The sequence below is a fragment of the Polyergus mexicanus genome, unplaced genomic scaffold, assembly GCF_030449975.1.
Source record: "Polyergus mexicanus isolate NDT 795.1 unplaced genomic scaffold, iyPolMexi1.0 SCAF_11, whole genome shotgun sequence".
NCBI classification, from domain to species: Eukaryota; Metazoa; Arthropoda; class Insecta; order Hymenoptera; family Formicidae; genus Polyergus; species Polyergus mexicanus.
Genome location: NW_027223331.1, coordinates 5,156,335 through 5,180,489, shown reverse-complemented (window position 1 = coordinate 5,180,489; position 24,155 = coordinate 5,156,335). Strand labels below are relative to the sequence as shown.

The 24,155-nt window shown below is 30.3% G+C and overlaps 2 protein-coding genes and 1 long non-coding RNA gene across 5 annotated transcripts; 2 read left to right on the top strand and 1 right to left on the bottom strand.

The window, feature by feature from the left end:
- Positions 1 to 5,596: 5,596 nt before the first annotated feature.
- LOC138937847 (dynein assembly factor with WD repeat domains 1) lies at positions 5,597 to 10,047 on the bottom strand (the record flags this gene model as incomplete). The annotated part of the gene is made up of 8 exons (XM_070304496.1): positions 5,597 to 5,793; positions 5,879 to 6,177; positions 7,398 to 7,527; positions 8,067 to 8,251; positions 8,445 to 8,567; positions 8,817 to 9,020; positions 9,218 to 9,290; positions 10,017 to 10,047. Coding segments are annotated over 8 exons (1,242 nt in total), but the record flags the coding sequence as incomplete, so codon positions are not given.
- A 7,054-nt stretch (positions 10,048 to 17,101) lies between these two features.
- On the top strand, positions 17,102 to 19,586 carry Nmdyn-d7 (nucleoside diphosphate kinase homolog 7). Of its 2 annotated transcripts, XM_070303985.1 has the most exons (9): positions 17,102 to 17,725; positions 17,800 to 17,966; positions 18,072 to 18,230; positions 18,345 to 18,546; positions 18,613 to 18,733; positions 18,874 to 18,998; positions 19,080 to 19,193; positions 19,254 to 19,361; positions 19,431 to 19,586. In XM_070303985.1, the coding sequence occupies exons 1-9, from the start codon at positions 17,609 to 17,611 to the stop codon at positions 19,461 to 19,463; spliced, it is 1,146 nt and encodes a 381-aa protein (XP_070160086.1). In that variant the 5' UTR covers positions 17,102 to 17,608; the 3' UTR covers positions 19,464 to 19,586. The 2 variants fall into 2 exon arrangements, with proteins under 2 accessions (XP_070160086.1, XP_070160085.1); XM_070303984.1 differs by having other exon boundaries at positions 19,254 to 19,586.
- Positions 19,587 to 21,934: 2,348 nt separating this feature from the next.
- On the top strand, positions 21,935 to 23,283 carry LOC138937745 (uncharacterized). 2 transcript variants are annotated; one of them, XR_011447567.1, is made up of 3 exons: positions 21,935 to 22,126; positions 22,226 to 22,351; positions 22,814 to 23,283. It is a non-coding gene; the product is annotated as an uncharacterized lncRNA (long non-coding RNA). The 2 variants fall into 2 exon arrangements; XR_011447566.1 differs by having other exon boundaries at positions 22,197 to 22,351.
- The last annotated feature ends 872 nt before the right edge of the window (positions 23,284 to 24,155 follow it).

The window sequence follows — 24,155 nt, the reverse complement described above, 5'->3', positions numbered from 1 at the left end:
CATTTTCAAGGTCATTTGAAGCTTAACTTTCGTTTTTTAAATGGAATTCCCTATTTTTCATTACATATTCTTGCAGCGTATCTCGAGAGCTTTCCAAAACACTATAATAAAGTATTTTTTTATTAAATACTTTTTAAGTTATTTTATATTGTAATCTGACATATTTTGATATAAAAAATTAAATATCTCGTAAAATATCTAGTTTTCGATAATCTTACCGTAATACTTCTATGTATAGAATAATGAAACAAATCAATCAGTATAAAAAAATAATTGTTTTTAAGAAAATTATTTACAATGTATTTTTTTAAACAATTATTATTTTTTTTTTTTTGCACTAATTGATTTGTCTCATTATTCTGTACATAAAAGTATTACGGTAAGATTATCGAAAACTAAATATTTTACAAGATATTTAATTTTTTATATCAAAATATGTCAGATTAAAATACAAAATAACTCAAAAAGTACTTAATAAAAAAATACTTTATTATAGTGTTTTGGAAAGCTCTTGAGGTAAGCTATAAGAATATGCAATAAAAAATAGGGAGTTCCATTTAAGAAATTAAAGGTGTCCTTGACTTGTTCTTAACGATGCCATCCAAGGTCAAACCAATGACACCGTCTTATGTTCCCCTCAAAACCATACAATTTTTGTTCAAAACGTTTTTCTCTAAAATGCTTTTGAAAAAAAGGGGTGTACGGGTGGTCTAGGACATTCTGTATATATATTTATACAGAATGTGGCATTTACATTGAGACACCTCAATATTTAAAAAATAAAGCAAGATAGAAAGAAATGTTTCAGACAAAAGTTATTCGGTTCTAGGTGGGTCATAAGATGGTGCCATTACTTTGATCTTGGGCGAAGGCGCTTCGGAGATTTCAATATTAATCTTGTTTTTTTAAATGGAAACACCCCAATTTTTTTACATAAATCGATTCCTTGCAATATTCTGCATAAAAAGCTATAGGGGTATGATGACCAAAAGTTTAATAGTTTACGAGATATTTTATGTTATTTTATTACTTTACTTCTACATAATTTTACATAAACTATGAAATATCTCATAAAATTATTTATTTTGCAATAATGTTATCTTATATATTTATTTAAATAATTATTATACTGTTCTTTTCTATTTATTGTAATATCCTATGAAATGTTTGCATCTTTCTCTTTTATTTTCATCTTAATTTAACTATATCTAATTTTTACCGTAATTTTCATCTTATTGTAATTTTTATTTGAATAAATATTTTGCTATATAGCAAACCTTTAAATTTATTTCAGTGTTAATTACATATTTATATTATATGTTTATTTAAATTGTGTATATTTATCTACATTTGATATATATCGCGTTCTAAAATCTAAAACTAGTATTTATATACAACGTGAGCCACTAAAAACTGCTTTCAAAGATATCTTCATAAATATTGATTTTACACAAAAACGTTTCAGACAAAAGTTAAATAATTTTGAAAGAACTACATTTTATTCATTTTAACTTATTTTTAAGTAGAAACACCAAAAAGTTTTGGAGATTATGTCAAATTTTTTTAAATGGAAAGCCCTATTTTTAATCAACTAATGCTCAATAATTGTAGAAGATGAAGACGAATCCAATGACTTATAACACTTTAATCATGAAGGAATCTTGAAATAAAAAAATCTAGAAAAACAGAAAGAGTTATAAAAGTAATAATTTTTCAAACAGAATAAATTTTATTTAATAATATGCTGAAAATGTTGCTCATTCATTACATGATATTTTTGAATATGTTCTAAAGATCTATAGATGCGCGAACTCTTTGCAACGTATCTTTTGGAATCGTTGCATTGGTTGTTTCATGTCTTCGGGATTAATAACACAATGTTGATGAACATAAAAGAAATTAATGTGTCAATGGGATTTCATTAAAATGAATAAATAGTATATCGAGATGTACCAACAACTCCCAAAGACAAGAAGTAATGTATTATCAATGTCGAGCACGATTCTAATAGATAACATCTTATTAATAAAATTAATTTATTTTGTTTAAAAAATTATTACTTTTATTACCTATTACTCCTTCTGTTTTTCTAGATTTTTTTTTCATTTCAAGATCACCCTACGGTCAAAGTGTTACAGGTCGTTGGTTTCATCCTTTTATCCTCTATAATTATAATTGATTAAAAATAGGATTTTCCATTTAAAAAATTTGAGATAACCTTCAAAATTTTGTTGGCACCTTTAGCTAAAAATAAATTAAGATGACTAAAGATCGATTCAAACCGTGCCGTATCCGTTCATATCCGTTCATATCCGTCCCGTATCCGTTCCGTTGCACGTCCGTGCACTGATGAAAATAAGTTTCTATAATTTTATATTAGAGTATTCTTACATTTCAGTATCCGTATCAGTATCCAGCCGTCCGTATCAATGTCAGTGTCAGTGCGCCCATATTTTCACTGAACGGACGGCACTATGACATCTGAACGATTTCAAACAAAACACTGAGACGTAGAGGAGAAAATCCTCCGAGTACTCAAAAATTTTAAGCAGTTTAGCTATACATTTGAATCTGTGCAATTTAATGTTTTTCATTATAATTTAAAATGGATGATGAAAAATTAATAGAATATGTTCGCGATTATGAGGAACTTTATAATTTAGCACATTCACAATATCTGAATGGAAATTATAAAGATAAAAAGTGAACTGAAATAGCAAAGGAATTGGAACAACTAGGTATGTTAAATAATAACTAAATTATTATTATTATTAATGATAGTAAAAAATCGAAGTCAATAGTAATGTGAATTGAAATTATAATTACTGATTCACAAATACATAAATATTTAACATTTTTCATTTTGACAAGAAACTGATCCTATTGGTGAATTAAAATTTTTTTTATATATATGTCTAACATGAAAGGCTTGTTGTGTAGCATTTCCACCTCGGGCAGGAATATCTTGAAGTGTTGTGTCAACGTTTGCACGAATCATTGGATACATTAAACATACTTTCGTATGATTATTAGATCATTAGTCATACTTTCTATTTTCTCTAATAATGTATAAAATGACCATTGAGACATCCGGAAATATTGATAAAATTTAATTTTATCGTCTATTAATTCTTTATACAATGTTGCGAATTCGCCTTCAATTTTTCTTTTTTTACAAATTTCATGGATCTACTTACGCTTTCTTTTTTTGCGTAAAACGGTTCCTTCCTCATCTAAAATGAGTGCAATTACTGCAAATTCTTCGATTGAAAAATTCATCTTTCTCTCTTGAAGTTCTGAAACGTACTGAATGAAAATCGATGGCTACAAAACTGAACCCATACAGCACCGCAAGATTGCAACAACATTGCAGCAACATTTTTCTGCAAGATTGCAACATTGCAGAAACATTGCGAAATGTTGCTACAACATTGTTATGATATTGCAGCAACAACAAAATGTCCGCCTACAGAAATATTGCAATATAATATTGCTGCAACATAGCAATATAATATATATGCAATAATGCTTTATGTATATTTATCGACATAATATCCTTAACATATGAAAAAAATAATAAGAAATTAGGCATATAAAAATCAGGATTTAGTGTGTATATAGATTTTCTGTATTATAATAATAACAAATTTATAAATTGCAAATTTTTTGGTACACATTCGACTTCCTTCAGTAACAAAGAATATCTAAGAGAAATAAGAAAAAACTCAATTTGCAATTTTGTAAATTCACAATCGAATCCGAAATATTCAGATATGCAAAAAGATTGTGGTGGATTTACGCATACAAGTTTTTCACATCTCTCTTGTCTTCATATAATCTCAAAATTTATTTATTAAGATCTGAAGTATCTTGCATATTAGAAAATTATTATCAAATTTTTTATTTTATATAAGAATGGAAACTATTAAAAGAATTCTTAGTCCAATGTCTTAGTCCCCTGTATTGGGGTCACATCATATGACTTAAACTAACAAAAATAGTTATTATATCTTTTTAATCTTATTTGCCGCTCTTTGTAAACTTTATATAATCACTAAAAATATATAATTGTATACATAAATATCACTAAAAATATATAATTGTATATGTAACTTTATATAATCACTAAAAATATATAATAATAAAATATATAACTTTATATAATCAATAAAATTATATAATGACTAAAAATTAAATGCGGAATAGATAGCGCAATATACGCCGCATAGCGGTAAACGAATGAACTAGCGATTATCGAATACTTTCTTTGGAATATTTTTAGAATGTTGCTGTAACATTACTAAAGTTATATTGTAAAATAATGTCTTTGTAATATTTCTGCAACATTAAACTACAATATGCAATATTGCAATATTGCAGCAATGTTGTTGCAAGCTTTAGTGCTGTATGGGAAGTATGTCAATATTTTGCAGCCTTTTTAAAATTAATTAATTTTTGTCTTGAACGTTTTTGTGTAAAATCAATAGTTATGAAAATATCTTATTGTTAGAAAGTAGTTTCTACTGACTCACTTTGTATATAGGAGAGATCAAAAAATTCTATTTTATCTTTCTATTAATGTTGATATAGATATCCATAAAATGATTTGCAATTTTACATATTTATCATATCGAAGTGCCTATGTATACATGTGCAAATGCGTATAAAGCTAACTTGCAAATATTAATTAATATTGAACGATTACTTGTGTGTGTGTGTGTGTGTGTGTGTTTGCGTAACAATTTTTATCGGTGATTTTTCTAACGTTATCAGTTTCTTAAACCTCAATACACATACTGTTTCGTCATCTCATTAGTGTATGATGCAAACAATTTTTAATAATGCTTGTATATATTAGTTATGCATCTTAATAATTATTATAATAATATCTTAATAAATAATTATTAAAATATTTTTAGAAAATGCACTTGTGCAATTTAATATAACAATTTATATGTGTGTTATCTTAAGAATTAGAAAGTAAATATATTTAAAAAAAAACACGATTATGAAATAAATCCATTTAAAGATAAACACGTTTGCTTTAAATATTCTTTTCAGAAAAAAAAAAATTTGTTGATATGATATACATATTTTGTACTAACTTTTTATCGGTTATTATATGGACAACAAAAAACTTAAGAATATTAGAAATTTATTTGTTAAAAATATGTTTTGTCAATCTACAAAAAATTATTTTGTTATAGTAATAAATTGATTCTCTCTTATTTTGCCATTAAAACAGTGATGATTTCGGTATAACAAAAAGAAATAAATTTATTTAAAAAAAAAATTCTATTTTAGCAACAAATTCTTACGTTATAACGAAACTTGTCGATTTCATATCAAACATACAATTATAGTGATAATCTTGCAGCAAATGATTTTTTTCTCTTCAATGCGATATTATTCATTGTCAAAATTTTGATAATACCGTCTAGTGGAATGCGGAAGCGCTTGATCGCCATCTATTCGCCTGCTTATCGAAAAACGATAGATTGTATACGCACCAAAGTTAGAGAACATAAAAATATACAACATAAATGATAAACAGAGCGATAAGCAAAAACTAAGCGCATACTTGAAACCAATCAAATCATCTCCAAATCATGCAAGTATTGTCTTTGCTAGTGGTAATTATACTATCCCCTGTATACGAAAATGCGCAAGCAAAAACATCATCGGTATGTCCCTTCAACTGTTGAAAGCAAGAACCGTCATCTGTAGACCATAACCTGGCCGTTCTGTCTAAGGAAGCAGTTAAAAGTTGATGGCCGTTTGGACTGAAACAAACTATAAATAAATTTGTAGGAAATTGAAGTACATTAAAATGAATATGAGATAGTCGCGAGACGTTTATCTGCAATAAGAAATTTGCCTTTTGAAACTTCTTCTCGGTGGCCTTTCATCAGCGCCAATTGTTGGAAATTGCTGCTTATATCCCAAATTCGCGCGGTAGTGTCACTGCTAGCTGTTGCTAGTTTCTTGTCATTATTCTCGAAAGCGAGATCCAAGACTTCGTCGTCATGTCCCAGCAAAGTAGCCAGGCAAGAATTCATTCTCACATCCCATATCTTCGCGGTTTTATCCATCGAAGATGATGCGATTAACGAGCAGTCAAAATTATAAAGACAGTTGGACAATTCCGCGTGATGTCCAATCAACACACTCGTTCGCCTGATTGTTAGGTAAAAGTATCTTTATTTTAAGTTCCACGTGATATAAAGTTTGAGGTGATAAGAAAAAAATACATTATTTTAAGAAAACATATTAGGTGTACAACTTTGCTTCCGCCGTTTTCCTATAGATGGCTTTAGCGGTAAGTAGTGGTCGAAATAAATAGATCATAGACGTCATGCGATAAACTTGAGCATCTGTCAACATAACCCCATAGAAACATTAGTCGATTTATGTCTGCATCATAAAGTTATTCTCGATTGAAAATGTCAGTTTACGAGCCAAATTCTCGTCATTTGCGGGAGGTTTTAATTTTCTGCTTCAATATGAAGAAATCTGCGGCTAAAGCTCATCGAATGCTCTCAAATACTTATGGTGAAGCCGCTATTAGTGAAAGAACGTGTCGTGAGTGGTTTCAACGCTTCAAGAACGGTGATTTTCACGTCGAAGGCCGGCATAGCGGTGGAAGAGAGAAGGTTTTCGAAGATGCAGAATTGGAGGCATTACTTAATGAAGACTCGAGTCAAAGTCAAAAAGAATTGGCACGATCATTGGGAGTGACTCAACAAGCAATAACCAGTCTTTTACAATAAAGCCTCGAATTTCGGGAAAAAACGGCGGAAGCAAAGTTGTACACCTAATAATTTTACGTGTAAATAACGCTTGTGTAATAATGGTACGAACTTATACACATATTAGTCAACGACTGCTATGGCAAAGAAATAAAAGTAATATTACGATATTAAGAAAAAAAAAAGAAGTTGATTCTGTAAAAATGTCAAACAGTTATACTGCACTTTTTAATATTGACAATTACTTTATATGTACAGAGTGTCCCGAAATTTAATGTCAAATTTTGAAAGCGTGTGGGAGATTGATAAACTAAGAAAAAATATTTTTGCTTCCTGTTGTCGCGTATTTATTTACAATTCTCTAATTTTAGTTCACGAGGATTTTGATTCACTCTCTTTTCTTAATTCTATGCTCTACAACTTTTATTTCATGGTACTTTCCGATAAATCTAATAATTTTAATATTGTTTAAAGTTTTTTGGTAAAAAATTTTTTTTTTTTGCGATTTTCTTCAATACGAAGCAAAAACAAGCAAATCTCTAAAGTACTTTATTGTTTTGTAGCTTATCGATCCCCCACACGCTTCCGAAGTTTTGACATTTAATTTCGGGATAAAATATGTAGTATAAAATAAGAAAGAGAACCCACGCAAAAGTTCTTGTATCCCAGATATTTACTGTCCCATCGAAAGAACCTGATATGATCTGATTTCCATCATTATTATAATGCAATGCAATGACTTCCGCCGTATGGCCCCTCAATGTACTCAACTCTTGACCTGTCGAATCCAAATCTGTTTATGTTCCTTATATAAAAGAAGGATATGGCATACCAGTAGCATTTATTCTTAAAAAATATGTTCTCGGATGAATCTTATTTAATTAACAAATGATTAAATAATAAAACCAAGATGTTTAATTAGTTTATTTTGCTTACTCAAAAAAAAAGATAAAAGTAAAGTTTAATTATTTTATATAACCGTTATAAATATCGTTATAAAATTATTCCTAGAATCCATAGCAGTTAATATTTTGTCAAAATTGTCTAAATTGCCTCTCAGAGACAATCAAAACTTTTGAAAATTTTTGCAACAATTCACAATCGCTCTTAATTTAAGCTTGTTTAATTAGGATACCGCCATTTGTGATAACATAAGCCGGCAATAATCGGATATAAGCGAGAGTACGTTAACTGTTTCCGCGTTGTTCGCATATCCAGAAATTGACTCGACAGTAGTCCGTCACATTCAATCGATTGCCAACCACATATATCGGTGCGTGTTTATTATGTGAGATAACACTGCAATATTTTTGATACCAGTTTCTATATGGAATATTTTTGATGTCGCGTCAATAGAGCCAGTCGCGAGCTTGCATTGCGTCGGGCAGAATTTAGCTACCACCACTTCCGCATCATGACCCCACATAGTCGCAAGGCAGTGACCTGTTCGCGAGCACCAAATTTTTGCCGTTTTGTCAAAGGATCCAGTCACAATTTTGTCCCTGAAATGATAACGATAACTATAACGGAAATAAATTTAATTTGATTACCACCGCATTACAACGAATATGTGATAGAAAGCGCATGTGATAAAAAGAATAACTTGTTCATTATAAGCTATACACACAAGTGCCAACTTACTTTTAACCCGGATCGATATTATCGCAAACTAACTTTGATTATTGACTAACTTACGAAGTTGGATTGTTGAAGGAGACGGCGTAGACCATGTTCTTATGGCCTTCGAGAGTAAAAAGCTCCGTTCCACTGTCAATGTCCCAAACTTTACAAGTTCGGTCGTAGCTACCTGTCAAGCATCTGTTGATCAAACGGATAATGACATATTTTGACCGACATTTACATATTTTGTTACATATTTTGTATCGATAAATTATCTGATGCATAATATTTATTTATTTTTAATGTCGAATCGCTGTTATATCTTTTTAGTAGCTTTTAATCGACTGATCAAATATTATATGTGTTGGAATATATAAATAAACTTCATCTGTTTTGAAATTTTATAAATTTTATGAACGGTTAAGTAACAATTTTAATGCGGAGTACCTTTTACCTAACTTATCGAATGCTATATTAGTGACTGGCAAAAGATGGGTTTGTAAGGTTTTGTATTTGTAGTAGCGTTTGGTGTTTGTATCGCAAACTTTAGTCTGCAGTTTCTGCAGAGTTTCAACTAACTGGTCCATTACACTTTCGGTTATTACAGGTTCAGACGCTTTTATGCTCTCCGCTAATGCTCTTATGTCCGTTCTGCAAAGTAAATCATGTAATTTCTCGCTTTACCTCAAAAACATGCATCAAATATATATGTAGTTCGATATTTGAATAAAAACAAAAGCAAAAATGAAATAACGATAAATAAAGTAAATAAAAATTTAGTTTCTTTTTTCATCATCTTTTACTTAAAAACTGTGATGAATAATCGTAAAAGCTAAATAGTTTATTACCCAGCACACAAATCTAACAAATCGATCATTTTTGTTTTGATATCACTGCCTTGTGTGTATTGTAGCGCAAGACCTAAAAAATATTTGAAAAAGCAATGTTTAGTTTAGAATATTAAATTAATTTGATTTTGACTATATTTTAAAATATTTTTGCGTTTTTCCTTGTACATTAAATTAATACTAAAAAATTTTTATCAACTAATTTAATAAACTATTAAAAAGCAAAAATTGTACGAATAAAAAAAATATTGATTACGTGCATAAACTAATTCTGCTAAAATTTTTAATTTGCATTACAAACAATTGTACAATCGAGTTAATATTATCCAGTATTTTTGAAATCATAAGGATACTTTAAGAGACGCAATTCACAATGATTCTGTTTATTTTTTATAAATGTGAAGCCGCTAAGCCCTGCGATTAAGTGCGTAAATAAAAATGTATACTTTCTGAATATCGTAAAAAAATTCAGATTTTGAATATAAACAAACATCATTAACGTACTCGATAATACATCATCTCCTTACCTGGTGGAAAATAACGAAGCAAAAATTTTAGCAACTTCATGTGGAAATTCCAATTAAAACATGTTCAGTGTTTCAAACAGGATTGCAGATCACTATCCGATGAGAACGAGGCATCGATTCAATTATAAAATATGTGATCACGTGTCAAGAATTACGACTTATCACGAAAGCGCGTTTTCTCTACATCAACCAGAACTGTCAAAAGTGCATTTCTTTCATGCGTGCGTGCATGCGAGTCAAGAAAATTCTTGTAAAAATTATTTCATACGTACATATACGTTGCCTAGCATTGGAGATTGGTTGTCAAGACTCGTTTGATCAATTTCAGATACTAAATATACTAAAACTAGAACATTACAAGAATATTATATTGATTGTTTGAAACCGACAGAATAAATAAAAATTTATTCGTTTACTGTCTATTTGTAATATAAAATAGGAATGTAATTCCCATATTATATTTTAAGTTTATTCATAAATTAAATTATAAATTGTTTTATAATATATATTTTATTATTTATTTAATTACAATTACAGTGAATCAATCGCTTATTATGTGGGACATAATTATGATATAACGGGAGAGTTCCATTAGCACACATTTCAATAACATGCATATCGACCGATGCATAGAGTAACCAGCACGGTTGATCAATCAGAAGGTCCTAATGTTCAATTGGTAATTTAAGGTATCGAATCCTGCTCAATGTAACATATGTTACATTACATGCATAAAATATATAAACAAGGGTGTCTGATAATAATGCCCCCTTAATATGCAGATAGGGTTAAACTGAATAGAAAAGTCCTGTAACATTCTTTTCTATAACGCTTAATAAAAAAGTTATTATTGAATAAAATCTAGTCAATCAGCGCCGACTTTTAGCCGGACGCACGTCGGTGAGCTGCCCGCCTGGTAATGTGCGCCGCCGTAGCGACGGAGCGCTCACGCACACTACCAGGCACACGGCTGAAGGTCGCCGCAGATTGGCAGAATAATAACTCCTTTATTAAGAGTTATAGAAAAAAATGTTACAAGACTTTTCTGTTCAGTTTAATTCATTCTACCTGTACATTACGGGTGAGGCAATTATTATCAGACACCCTGTATATATCGTGCATGCGTGCATGTACCACCAAAACTGGCCACTCTTTTTTATCCTTTAAAAAGAGATAGACCATAATAAATATATATCAAATTAAATGATTCAAACTAAACTTTATTGTGAGCATAATAATTATTTCAAAAAGCTATGTGTTAATGAACGGAAAAGTATGCATAATTTTTTTATAATAATGTGAATATTTTGATATAATAAAAGTTATAGCATTATTTGAAACAAATACAACGATGTATGATATAATGTAAATATTTTACATGTTATACGAGTTTTATCGACTTGACCCATACAACATCGAAAGATTGCAGAAACGTTGCATAGACCATTGAAACATTGTAATATTGCATGGAAATTGCGAAATGTTTCTGCAATGTTACTGCAAGTCTGCGGCAACGTTGAAATGTCCGCCCTTAGAAATATTACAATGTAATATTACAGTAATGTTACGGTGCAATGTATTTGTAATATTGAAATGCGTTGCTACAAATATGCAGAACGCTTTAAATTTGATAGATAAACTTTGAAAATATATAAAGACATTCAAGAGAAATAAGAAAAAAAGATTGTGAATTTACGCAATTACGAGTTTTTTCTCTCTTGGATGTCTTTATATATTCTCGAAGTTTATTTATTAAAATCTGAAATATCGTGCATATTAAAAAATTATTATCAAATTTCTGGTTTTATACAGGAATGGAAACTATTTAACAATTTCCTGTTGTCTAGTTAACATCGCTATTTTATAAATAATTTACAAGTTTAAGAAAATAGTAATGATTAAATAATCTCATTCATAAAAGTTAAAATTTTACTTATATAGATATTAAACTCTATTTTACATCTTAAGTAGACAATTAACGAATAATTTTAACCTTTTTGGATATTTATGTATCCGATTACTGAACAATAAGTTTAATATCTGAATTCCCTGTGTTGGGATTGTATCAGATAAATTAAACTGATAAAAATAGTTACATCTTTAATCTGATTATCCGCTCTTTGCTAGCTTTATGTAATCATCGTGACTGAAACTTAAATGTGGGATAGATAACGCAACGCGCGCCACATAGCGGTAAACAAACGAAATAACGATTACCGAAAACTGTTTTTTGTAATGTTTTTGAAATGATACTGTAACATCCTTATGAAATATTACAATTATATGTTTCAATAATGTCTCAACAATATTACATTGCAACTTGCAAGATTGTAATGTTACTGCAATGTAATTGCAATGTTCTGTGCTGTATGGGGAAATATCAACGTCTACCATTTCACTTTCTGCCCAGCATTATGGCCAACTTCTGACTCGTGCATTAGAAATTGAGAATATAAAATCGTGTTGACCATAGACATAGTATATCTAGACCGAGCGTTTGCCTTTATTTAAGGAGTGGGAGTAAAGATACACGTAGAAAAGGACATACTCTGTTTCTTTGCGTTCTCTTTCGCTCGCACATAGCATAGCGCTCTCTTTCGGCATGCTACGTGCGAGCGAGAGAGAACGCAAGGAGCACAAAACAGAGTGTCTTTTTCTACGTGCACCTCGGCTGTCACTCCTAAACACTCGGTCTAGATATACTATGTCTATGGTCTTGACATATGTTATGTTTTGTCATTTGATCATAATATTCAATCCGAAGTTGGCCATATCGCAGGGCCGAAAATGAAAAGATAAACCTTGTCCGCGATATTTCAAGTTGATGAAACACGTGTATAATATATAAAATATTTACATTATTTATATCATACATCGTTGTATTCATTTCAAACAGTGCTACAAAGTTGCATAGCCTCCTTCATCCTCCGATTTAAATCCCTTGGACCTTTTTTATAGGGATATATCAAAAACATAGTGTATTCTTCGCCGATAAATGACTTAGAAGAATTACGTGACTGAATCCAGTGTGCTTATCAAATAATTCGACAGAGACTTGAAATTTTCAAGAGAGTTCGCGATTCTGTAAGAAGAAGATGCCAATAAGCGTGAAAATGGAAGGAGGACATGTGAAACACTTTTTGTAAATATCGAGATAAAGATTTCGACAGATTATCTTCTTCTCTCATTGCATACGACACGTAGAAACCAGTAAATCAATTATGATGCTAACATACAAAAATGTTTATATCTCAGAAATGGTGGAGCTCTCGACCTATTACTAAGGTTTTTTTTTACTCAGTATGGTGTGTCCTATCTACCATATAAATATTGAATGGTTTTTCTAAATACTGTATATATTTGTAAAAGAAAAATAAAATTAAAATACAGTTAGAACAGCCTTTTCTACACCTTAGACTAACATCTTATTTATATAACATCTTATTTATATAATTATGATAAAATCTGTTTGAAATTTGCCCTTAATTTGCTGTTTGACGGAAAATAATCCGTCAGATTGGCACAACTCTATTTATAGGCCTAGTTTACATCAATATACTTTAATATGTATTAAGTATTACACTGGCCAATCATAGCCATTCCTCTAAAGAATGAAATAATTGTGATTGGTGGATATAATATTTAGTACGTATTAAAGTATATCGATGTAAACTAGGCTATTGGAACTCTAGTTCTATTTTCTAGAGATTCTAGCGTAGAGAAAGCGTCGCACGTAAAACGTCGGCATTGTCGCTCTCAGGCTTTTCATTTCTGCTTACCTCCAAGCTGCCAATCAGCGATCTGCACAGTAACTAAACTTATGACGCATGAAAAAAAACAGCTTAATTTGCTCTTTTATAATATGCATTTTTCATAATTTTTTTCTTCGTTTTATTTTTTTTATAAATAAACGATAAAGTTAATAACAATGTAAATGTCAATATAAGCAAAAATTATTAGAATTTGTAGATTCTCAAGATATTGAGAAAAATTGTTCCATTTTTGTTTGAATAATATATAATTATAATTATTTTTATAATTATTTTTATAATTATCTATAATATTTATTAAGCAAAAATAAATAATTGCTTTATGTCACAGACTTCTATATACAGGGTATACCAGAATTTGCGGACACGGAATATACAGCGTGATTGTCTGTGCCAGAAGAAACAACTTCTTTCTCTGACAAAATTGCGTCTGAATACTACTTTTTAAATGAGAGCAACTTTATATAAGCTTACGAATGAGCGCTCTAGATTACGCATGAATTAGGGATGACGCGCTCGCGGCGCGTGAAAATGTACGCTATTTTACTGTTTCGCTAAAGATGTTATAAAAAATATGCATAATATCTAAATATCGCTATTTTGAATACAACTTACTTAGTAAAAGAACATTTTCTAATTGATATCACCGAAGTAACGACTAGAAATAAAATAAGTAGATTAGATAATACGTGAATAATTTTTATCAAAGATTATCGATATTTAAATATCATGAATAGTTCTTATAACATTTTTAACCAAAAAATAATATGCAATAGTACACACACATGCCACCCATGCGCGCCATCCCTGATTCATGCGTAGTCTGAAGTTCTTATTCGCTTTGTGTATAAATATGGAGGGGATTTGCGAAACGACTTACAAGGAACATTCAGCAATGCGAAAATTTAAAAAAATCTGAAACTTTGTATTATTATAGATTAGTAGGCCCTAATAATGAAACGATTTTTTGTTGGTGCTAAAAAACGGTTTTAGGGGTGAAAACAATCCCTTAGAAAAAATCGGTTTTTACATTTTGAAGTGAATATCATCGAAACAAAAAGAAATATGAAAACATTATTTAAACAAAAGTTTTATGGTTTTAAATATACTTTACAATGGCGTATCTGGATTTTTAAAAAATGGTAAATTTTTTAAAATACTTCCACTACTCAATATTTATTTTTGATATATCAAAAAAATTTTTTAATTATTTTAAAGCTTATGTTGCGCCAAATTCAACCATGTATTATAAAGTTATGTTGCGGAAAATAATTCTTGAGAAATAAAATAAAGATGCACGCTATCTATACTAATCTTATTTGCTCGCTGTTTCACGTCTTATCTCTTTTTTCTTTTCTTCGTAAGGTCTCGCAATACATGATAACGATGCTGAATATTAATAGTAATATTTGTAGCAGACTCTATTATATAAATCATATTTATATATGTAATTATGTTATAACAAAGTATAGAAAAAATCACATAAGAATTTTTTGAGATTTTCTTTCGACCAAAGGTAAAGGAATGTAAGGAATGTTTTGTTTTTTAGTAATAAATTGTATTGTATATTATATTGTTATCATGTTATCTCATATACATATATATACAGAGTGTCCCAGACCATACCTACACCCCTTAAAAAATTAAAATAAATGGCTTTTATCAAAAATCGCGAATATTTTTTAAGTAAATCGGGTATGCTCTATCGAATGGTGATATTTTCAACTTTTGATTCCGACTGGAAATACGCCATCCGGACCGGAAGTTGAACTTAGTAGTACTTATTATTACATAATTTAACTTACTAATTTAATAGTACTTTTTATTACAGATTCGAATTGTACGTGAAAAAATAAGAAACTTTTGTACTAAACGTTTTTTCTAAAAGTGCCTCTGTCAGGAACATTTGAAGTTCATAATTTCATCACAGTTATTTTCAAGATCAATTTTAAGGTTGACAGAGACACTTTCTCAGGGAAAAACGTTTGATACAAAAGTTTCTTATTTTTTTATGTACAATTCGAATCTGTAATAAAAAGTACTGTTCCTCTCAAAAAATTCAACTTCCGGTTCGGATGGCGTATTTCCAGTCGGTATCAAAAGTTGAAAATATCACTATTCGATAAAGCATATCCGATTTATTTAAAAAATGTTTGTGATTTTTGATAAAAGCCATTTATTTTCATTTTAAAAGGGTGCACGGGTGATCTGGAACACCCTATATATATACAGGGTATCTCTAAAGTCTGACACCACCCCTGGATCTCGGAAACGGCTTTAAATATGGAAAAATGTTTCAGACAAAAGTTGTATGGTTTCGAGGGGGACATGAGATGGTGTCATTAATTTGACCTTGAATAGTTACGTGAAGGTCACGTGAAAATCACCTTCAATTTTTTAAATGGAACTGCCTACTTTTTATTCCATATTCTTGTAGCTTATCTCGAAAGCTTTTCAAAACACTATAATAAAGTACTTTTTTATTAAGTACTTTTTGAGTTATTTTATATTTTAATCTGACAAATTTTGATATAAAAATTAAAATATCTCGTAAAACAGATATGAAACATAGTTAAAAGTTATAAAAAAGTTAAGATAAATATAATTTACTAGTAAATAAAAACTCAAAAGTTGCAAAAAATATCCACAATAGAGCTTATTTCTATTTATTTTAATAATTTTCGTTTCTTAGATCTGATGGATCAGAAAGGAATGGAAGCCACATGATAGATCACGCATTTGCAGTGATCATTTTATTGGAAATAAGAAGTCAGAGAATTCTCGTCGCCCCAGCTACAATCCCACAATTTTTCCAACTATTTATAAAAAGAAAAATACTTCAGACATTGCTATTGGGCGATATCAACGTTTTTTAAAAAGATCATCCGAAGAGTTTATGTGTGTGAAAAAAGATTTAAATTTAAAAAAAATGAATTTCAAATGGAAGAAGATTGTAATCTTACAATTCAGGAAGATTCTTTAGAAGAAAGTGAAAATTATTTTCTTGGATCTTTGATAAATACTCGAAGATTAAACATTATATTAAACATTTCATATTCTACATACCGAGAAAAAAAATAATTTGATAGTAAAAAATTTTATTTTATTGAAGAAAACTATTTATTCGGTTAATTTTAATAACGTTTTTGTTTATATTTAAATCTTTAAGTTTCTTAAATAAAATATATTTATTTAGTAAATATAATAGATATTAAATATATTTTTCTTATCAAAAACAATATCTAAATTATTAAAAAATATTATTTAAATAAAAAGTAATGATACAAAGATAAAAAATGAATATTGTTAGAACAAATCAAATAATTTTGGTTAATAATATACTAAAAGAATAAAAATATATACATATATTATCCCAGTTAGAAATCACAAGTCGAAAAGACGGTTATTAGACTGTCTATAGACGTTTATAGACGTCTAATAGACATCTAATACACATTTTTTCGATTGGTATTTCTTACTGGGATGCGAGCACTTTTATATATTTAAATAAAAAAATATATATTAATTAAAGTAGTATTATTTCAATGTAATAATGTATTTTCTTATAACTCTGGTATGAATATATTACCACTATATCGAAAAGATCAAAAAGTGGATGTAGCGCGGATATGAACCAAATGACCGACAGTATCGAAAAGTGGACGTGGGTTAGTGTTCCCAATTCCTAAAAGTGGATGCACGGCGCTGCTCTACGGCCTAAAAAAAGCGTCCCTCGAAAATCGCCGGCATTGCTTCTCTTAGGCTTATCTCTGGTCGAAGTGATCATAGGAATATCGAATTGTGTCGATTTGTGTCATTAAAGCATGGATTTCATTATGTTAATAATTGATCTGTCATTTCATTATAAAGTTTTCATTACCTCTGATATTATTTCAGACATTTTCTTGAACACGATATCATTATTTCATTATATGTGTAAAATAAATAAAATTTTATTGCCCCATAATCAGCTTGATATTATTGTTCACAATATATAAAAAAAAGTGATAATTTAAATTTATAATCCGTTTGTAATTTCTGTGACATGCTATTACTTATTGAGAACAATATATCGTCAGCATACAAGTATTGAGATGTCTACAGATTATAGCAACAGATATGTATTTGAAGCTGAATGGTATGACACAGTTGCTTGCATACTGAAAAAATTTTATCTGTATTATTATCCGTCTAACAACACTATCGAATTGGTATGTATCAAGTTAATACAAATTATTAATATTGCAGAAAAAACATTATTTATATTATCCATATTTTTTTATAGTTTGATTTAAAAACAAAGAAGACCTTTCTAAAAAGGATGGTATGTGAAGGTATTGAAGCTAAAGATTTTTATATTGGTGCTGTAGTAACAATATTTTCAAGATGTATAAAAATTATGGATTATGGAGATAGTTACACTAAAATCAAATTGGAAACGCAACTGCAAAAGTAAAATAAAGAGTTCATTTATATTTTTTATGATTTTATGATTTATTACTTTATGGTTTATTGTATAAAATTTTGTGCTGCATTGAGATAATTTTATTTCTCCAGATTTTTTGTACTTTTGAAACCAGATATTATTGACAAAATGGGTGAAATATTAAAAGTTATTACAAATCATGATTTCTATATTACAAATATGAAAATGATGCAATTAACTGCGACTGAAGTTGCAGAATGTTATTTCGTAAAAGATACAATTGATAAAATGTAAGTTGAATCTCAAATTATTAATAATGTTTTGAAAGAGTTCTGAAAAATGAAAACTATTACTATATTTTGATTTTGATAAATTTGAGATACTATAATGATAAGTTTGTTTAGGTCTATGATAAATTATCTTACCTCTGGCCCTGTTATTGGTTTGGAGTTATTAGGAGAAAATGGTATAGCCAGATGGCAAGAATTAACTGGTTCAGAAAATTGTAAACATGCTTATTCAACAACATCTTCATTAAGAACTTGTTATGAGAAAAATGAAATATATAATGTATATGGATCTAAGAATATTGAAATAGCAACGCAAGTACGAATTTTAATGTAGTTCTTAATTTAACAATGTTTATTTTAATCTGCTATAATATTTTTCCAGGAGTTGCAATATTTCTTTTCTAATTCAAAAAGTAAAAATAAAGAACTAAAAACTACTGCAATTTTTCAAAATTGCACTTGTTGTATTATCAAGCCACATGCTGTACAAGCAAAGCTTGTTGGTAAATTGAACATTTTATTAATATATATTATTGCAAATATCTAAATAATGGAATTTTCATATTACTCTTTGTAGCACTTTCCGCTATATTTGATATACATATATTTGATATTATTTTTATAAATTAATTTTATAATCTAGGTGCCATTATTGATGATATTCAAAAAGCAGGCTATATAATTACTGCAGTACAACAATTTCATGTTAATTTAATTAATTCCGAAGAATTTCTAGAAATTTATAAAGGCGTGCTTTCCGAGTACATCGTATGTTTTCATATGCATTTTACGTTTATTCTACAAATAATTATTTATGGAAAAGAAAGCATTCATAAATATTTATCATAGGCAATGGTAGTTGAATTACAGTCTGGTCCATGCGTCGTTATAGAAGTAAGCCGTAAAAACGAGGAGTCCAACATCGTTACTGATTTTAGGAATCTCTGCGGTCCAATGGACCCTGTAAGTATGTATTACTTTAAATATTTTGTTCGATATTACAGATATATTTATTCGCTATAGAACATTGCGCGGCAAATCAAACCGAATTCTCTTAGAGCAAAATATGGAAAAACAAAAGTACAAAACGCTGTACATTGTTCTGACTTGTCGGAAGACGGTGTATTAGAGGTAATTAAAGCTTTAATCATTTTTTTCCACATATTTTGTATAATTTATATATGTGTTAAATCTTTTTAGGTTGAATATTTCTTTAAGATACTTGAGAGTTAATTTGAACGATAAATATTGGAATATATACTATACTTTGCATAATATAAAAATTGTTGCTTTTAGATTACTTAATAATTAATATTAATTTTTTTTTAAATATTTTTATATATACTTTTTTGTACATGTGACAAAATAAACATTTTTTAACAAAAAGATGTAAACTTTATTTTACCATTGTAGCATATCTATTTTATATTAAGTTTCTTTATATGTATATGTGTTAAATCTTTTTAGGTTGAATATTTCTTTAAGATACTTGAGAGTTAATTTGAATGATAAATATTGGCGAATATATACTACACTTTGCATATAACTAACTTTGTATATAAACTTGTATACTTTGTATATAAGGTCTATTAATTTACTCTTTCATAACATGCATTTTTCATAATTTACACTTCATTTTACTTTTTTTATAAATAAATTATAAAGTTAAGGGTTGACAGGAGAGACAGTAGAGACCTCTCGCCGGAAGCCGTGAATTACGAATTCGTAGTCTACCTCCTACAGCCAAAATAAAGAGAAAATGGAATTCTAATGATATTCGTATTCAGCAGCATATCATCTTTTTAGACGTACAGAGCGTTTTTTTGGAAAAATGATCAAAATAAAAATTCTAATACTGACAAACAACATACAGCTACTCGCAAATCTGGTCGCAATCAATACGCAATCGTATTATTTATTATAAATTTTTAAAAACTAAATTGCAAAATCGGCTCTGTACAACTAATTCTAACAATACGTCAAAACAAGTTTCATGAAAAAATATTAATTTTTCGAGATGTAGGACAAAGATTATGAATTTCACCACATCTGTATCTAAAGTACAGCGAACAGGAGAACATGGGGAATATTCTGTGGTGACACACTGGCCGTATGACAAGGAAAGATGATCGCATCATCTTTGTCTGTCTTTCATCGCGTATGTGTGTAGCGTCCGTGAAGGCACACCGATACGTTGAGCACATGACTGCGGTTGGGAGATGTCAAACAAGGAGCGACAAACGCGTGCTCTCCTTGTTCCTCTAGCATATCGCTTTACGGCCAAAATACGGTCTAAAAATGCTTTCTGGTCTCTCCCCAGACAGCACAAAACATCCTCAGGATCATCCTGAATATGTCCAGGACGGTTCAGGACATTTGTAGGATGTTTTAAGATATTATTATAAATATATTTATAAAAATTTAATATGCATACATAATTATTTTTAGTTGTGTCGGCTATTTAATATAATTTAGAAATCTTAAGTATTATAATAAGTATTAATGTCCTATAAAATGTCCAGTGGATATATATTACCTAACCCCTGGATGTCCGTAGGATATATCTGCCCTGTCCATTATATTGGATGTCTTTTGGATTTCCAGAGGATATATACATGTGCAATTAATTGTTAACATTAATTTCGTTTAATATTAATAATTGAATTTGATGCGCACATTTTCATATATCCAAAATTATTATTTATTTAATATTTCATGAGAAATGTTACTGTTCGCAACATTCCAAAAACTTTACAAACAATAGTATTCAACCGCTAGTTCGTTTGTTTACCGCTATGCGACACGCGAACTCGTATTTGAGATTTGATCATGAGAATTATATAAAGCTTGCAAAGAGCAACTGACAGGAAATTACAAATGTAATTATTTTCTATCAGTTCAATTTCTGATGCAATCCCAACATAGGGAATTCAGATATTGGATCGTTTAGAAAATATTACACAACTCAAACCCGGGAGCCAAACCTAAAATATTCATGTACAGCACGAAAGCCTCAAATATTAAAGAACGGTGAACTATTTTTAATAGATTTTTAATATTGGCAGTAAATAACAAAACATAATTTTAATTTATATTTAAATTTTAAAATTTTATTCCTTGAAACATACGAAAAATATCTCTAACATATCCTATAAAAATCCTTAGGATATTCCACAGGATCTCCCTGGATTCTCCAGAGGTTAATATACGGCTATCATTTACTCTTCCTCAGGACATCCCGAGGAGATCTGAGGATTACAATGGGATATCCTGAGGATATTCTACATATATATCCTGGATGCCCTTTGGACGTCCTAAGGACATCCTTGTGCTGTCTGGGTTAATAGTCACTGTCAGTACTGAAAATCTATAGTAACGTATAAATTATAGATTTTAACGCATTACTTTTGTAGAGTAATGTTCCCAACCCTGCTGCTTTCTGCTACAAGAGGCCAGAAAGCATTTGGCCATATCTTGGCCGTAAAGCTATACGCTAGAGGAACAAGGATAGCGTGATCGTTGATCCTTTTCTATCTTTTCTCTCCATGGTGCGTCAACGCGTGCAATGCAATCGTGTGTACGTATACAGACATACACCTATACACCTATACACCTATTCATCGAGACTGAGAATTCATTCTTCAGCGTTGGTAACCCTGACACCTGAGTTTCACATTTTCACTGCGCGAGGTCTCCAATGTCAATTCGGAGTTTGCTCGTCACTCCTGTTGACCCTTAAGTCTTAAGTTTTACTGCTTAAGATTTTCTATGTGCTATGGCCCTTAGAAGGTCTTTATCTAGACCGAGTGTTGAGGACAATAACAAGCGACTAACATAGCGAAAGAGTACGCTATGCTACGTGCGAACAAGAGAGAACGCAAGGAGTAGGGAACAGAGTACGTCCTTTCCTATACGTGTATTCTTACTATTCCTTAAATCTTAAATAAAGGCAAATACTCGGTCTAGATATACTATGTCTATGACATTTCCCATAGTCAGAACGTTAAGAAAGAAATAGCTGCTGTATGATCAACAGAACGACAATCTGTCGTTTTTTAACGATGCATGATAGAGTAAAGCCAAGAAAACTAGAGAACAGGAGACCGAACTCCAGTAGTGAGGTGAGTCAAAATATGGTCGTATTTCATGGGCGCTGTTCGCAGTATGTCGTTGGGCAATTCACGAACTACGCGTGCTGAACTTCAGGTCTGTTCTTTATAGCTGAACTGGCTGCATTTAGAGGTTATCTTTCTCTTTCCAATGGAGAGAAAAAAAGATAAACTCTGAACTAATGCAGCCAGTTCAGCTATAAAGAACAAACCCCTCGTTTCAACATAACCTGCTTGGTTATGTTGCACGATGCTTTCGTGCAACATAACAAAAAATATGGGCTTGGCATCTTGACAAACTGTAAATGTAAACATTTAAATTTAATTTGAGTCGTAAATATTAATCAATAATATACGATACTTAGAAACGACGAAGTTCATATAGGAAACCTTTTTTTGATAAAACAAGCAATAAAACAAAATAAAATATACCGTACTGTGAAACATGATTAATTAAATTTTTATTTTGCATAGGGCACTGAGTCTGGAAAAGTAATTGGTGCAACCTAACCATGGGCGAATATCGAGAAGAGATTAGTTCTAAAGCCTTCGTTGAGGCTGCGTTCAGAAATATCATCCGTGTGCACATGTACGTCGTTCTATCTTTGTTCAACTTTTAGTAAATAACAAAGATAGAATGCGGCACACTCACGTGTACACGGATGATGTTTCCGAACGCAGCTTAACTGAGAATCAAAAAGTAGAGGGGATGAAAAAAACAAAGCTAGAATGATTAAGGTTATATAAAAGAAGGTTAAGTCATACTATTGATATTATATATACCAATGAGCAACCCATGACGCATGCAAAAAGCCGCGAGAGCCAATAACAATCCATCTTATTTAGCATCTCTTTTTAATAGCGATTGCGCACACATCAGTTCTTTGCATTGCATTATGGATGTCCCAGAACTATGACTTAACCTTCTTATATATAAATTTAAGAATAATGATACAAAACATGCTATCTTTGTCTAATATTTGACGACTCCTACTCCTTAACACTCGGTCTAGATATACTATTGGTTTCTGCACACTAGACACTAGAGTCCTATATAATTAGAGAGACAGTTACCCCCTCCATGTTTTCCATGATCACCATGTTGAACCCTCACCTGTCCATTGGTAATCTAAAATATTTTAAAAATATCTCAGAGATATTTAAAACGTTTTTTTTTTTTTTTAGAAAATAACATTACAAATATACTTTTTTTTTTACTTATGCCGGTTGTAGTTAGTTTGGATGTAGGATTACTACGGGATCAATATAGGGCGCGTTCCATTTAACGACCGCAACGCTCGCGAGCATCATTTGTCTTTGTTTAACTTTGGGTGAACAACAAAGATGAAATGATACCGTGAGTGTATAGTTGTTAAGTGGAACGGGCCCAGCCAATCAACAAAACGAGACGCTAATGTTGCCTCTCTGATTATATAGGACTCTACTGCATACAGGACGCGGAAATTCTTGCCCCGCGGCAAAAAACACGGTAGCCAATCAATTATAACTTTTTAGAGCAAAAAATTGATTAGCTACAGCGTTGTCCTTTGCCGCGCAGTAATGCGGCGTCTACAATAGAGATTTTAAGCCCTAAGCCTTAAGAAATTGACCAATCACAATCAAGTATGAGAAGAATACTCAACAGTGATTGGTCAATTTCTTAAAGCTTGTGGCTTAAAATCTCTATTGTAGACGCCGCATAAGCGTTTCCGCGTTCCGCGTGTGCAGAAGCCATATGCTATGTCAAAAATACACACACATATGTATATGCATATACTTATATAAATGCATATGCTATAGCATAAAATACAAATAC

Excerpts from the sequence above, each read along its gene's own strand:
- Nmdyn-d7 (XM_070303984.1), top strand. The coding sequence starts at position 17,609 with ATGTCTACAGATTATAGCAACAGATATGTATTTGAAGCTGAATGGTAT. Across the intron at positions 18,231-18,344 it reads AAAGATACAATTGATAAAAT|GTCTATGATAAATTATCTTA; the intron begins GTAAGTTGAATC and ends AAGTTTGTTTAG. Across the intron at positions 18,734-18,873 it reads TGTACAAGCAAAGCTTGTTG|GTGCCATTATTGATGATATT; the intron begins GTAAATTGAACA and ends TTTATAATCTAG.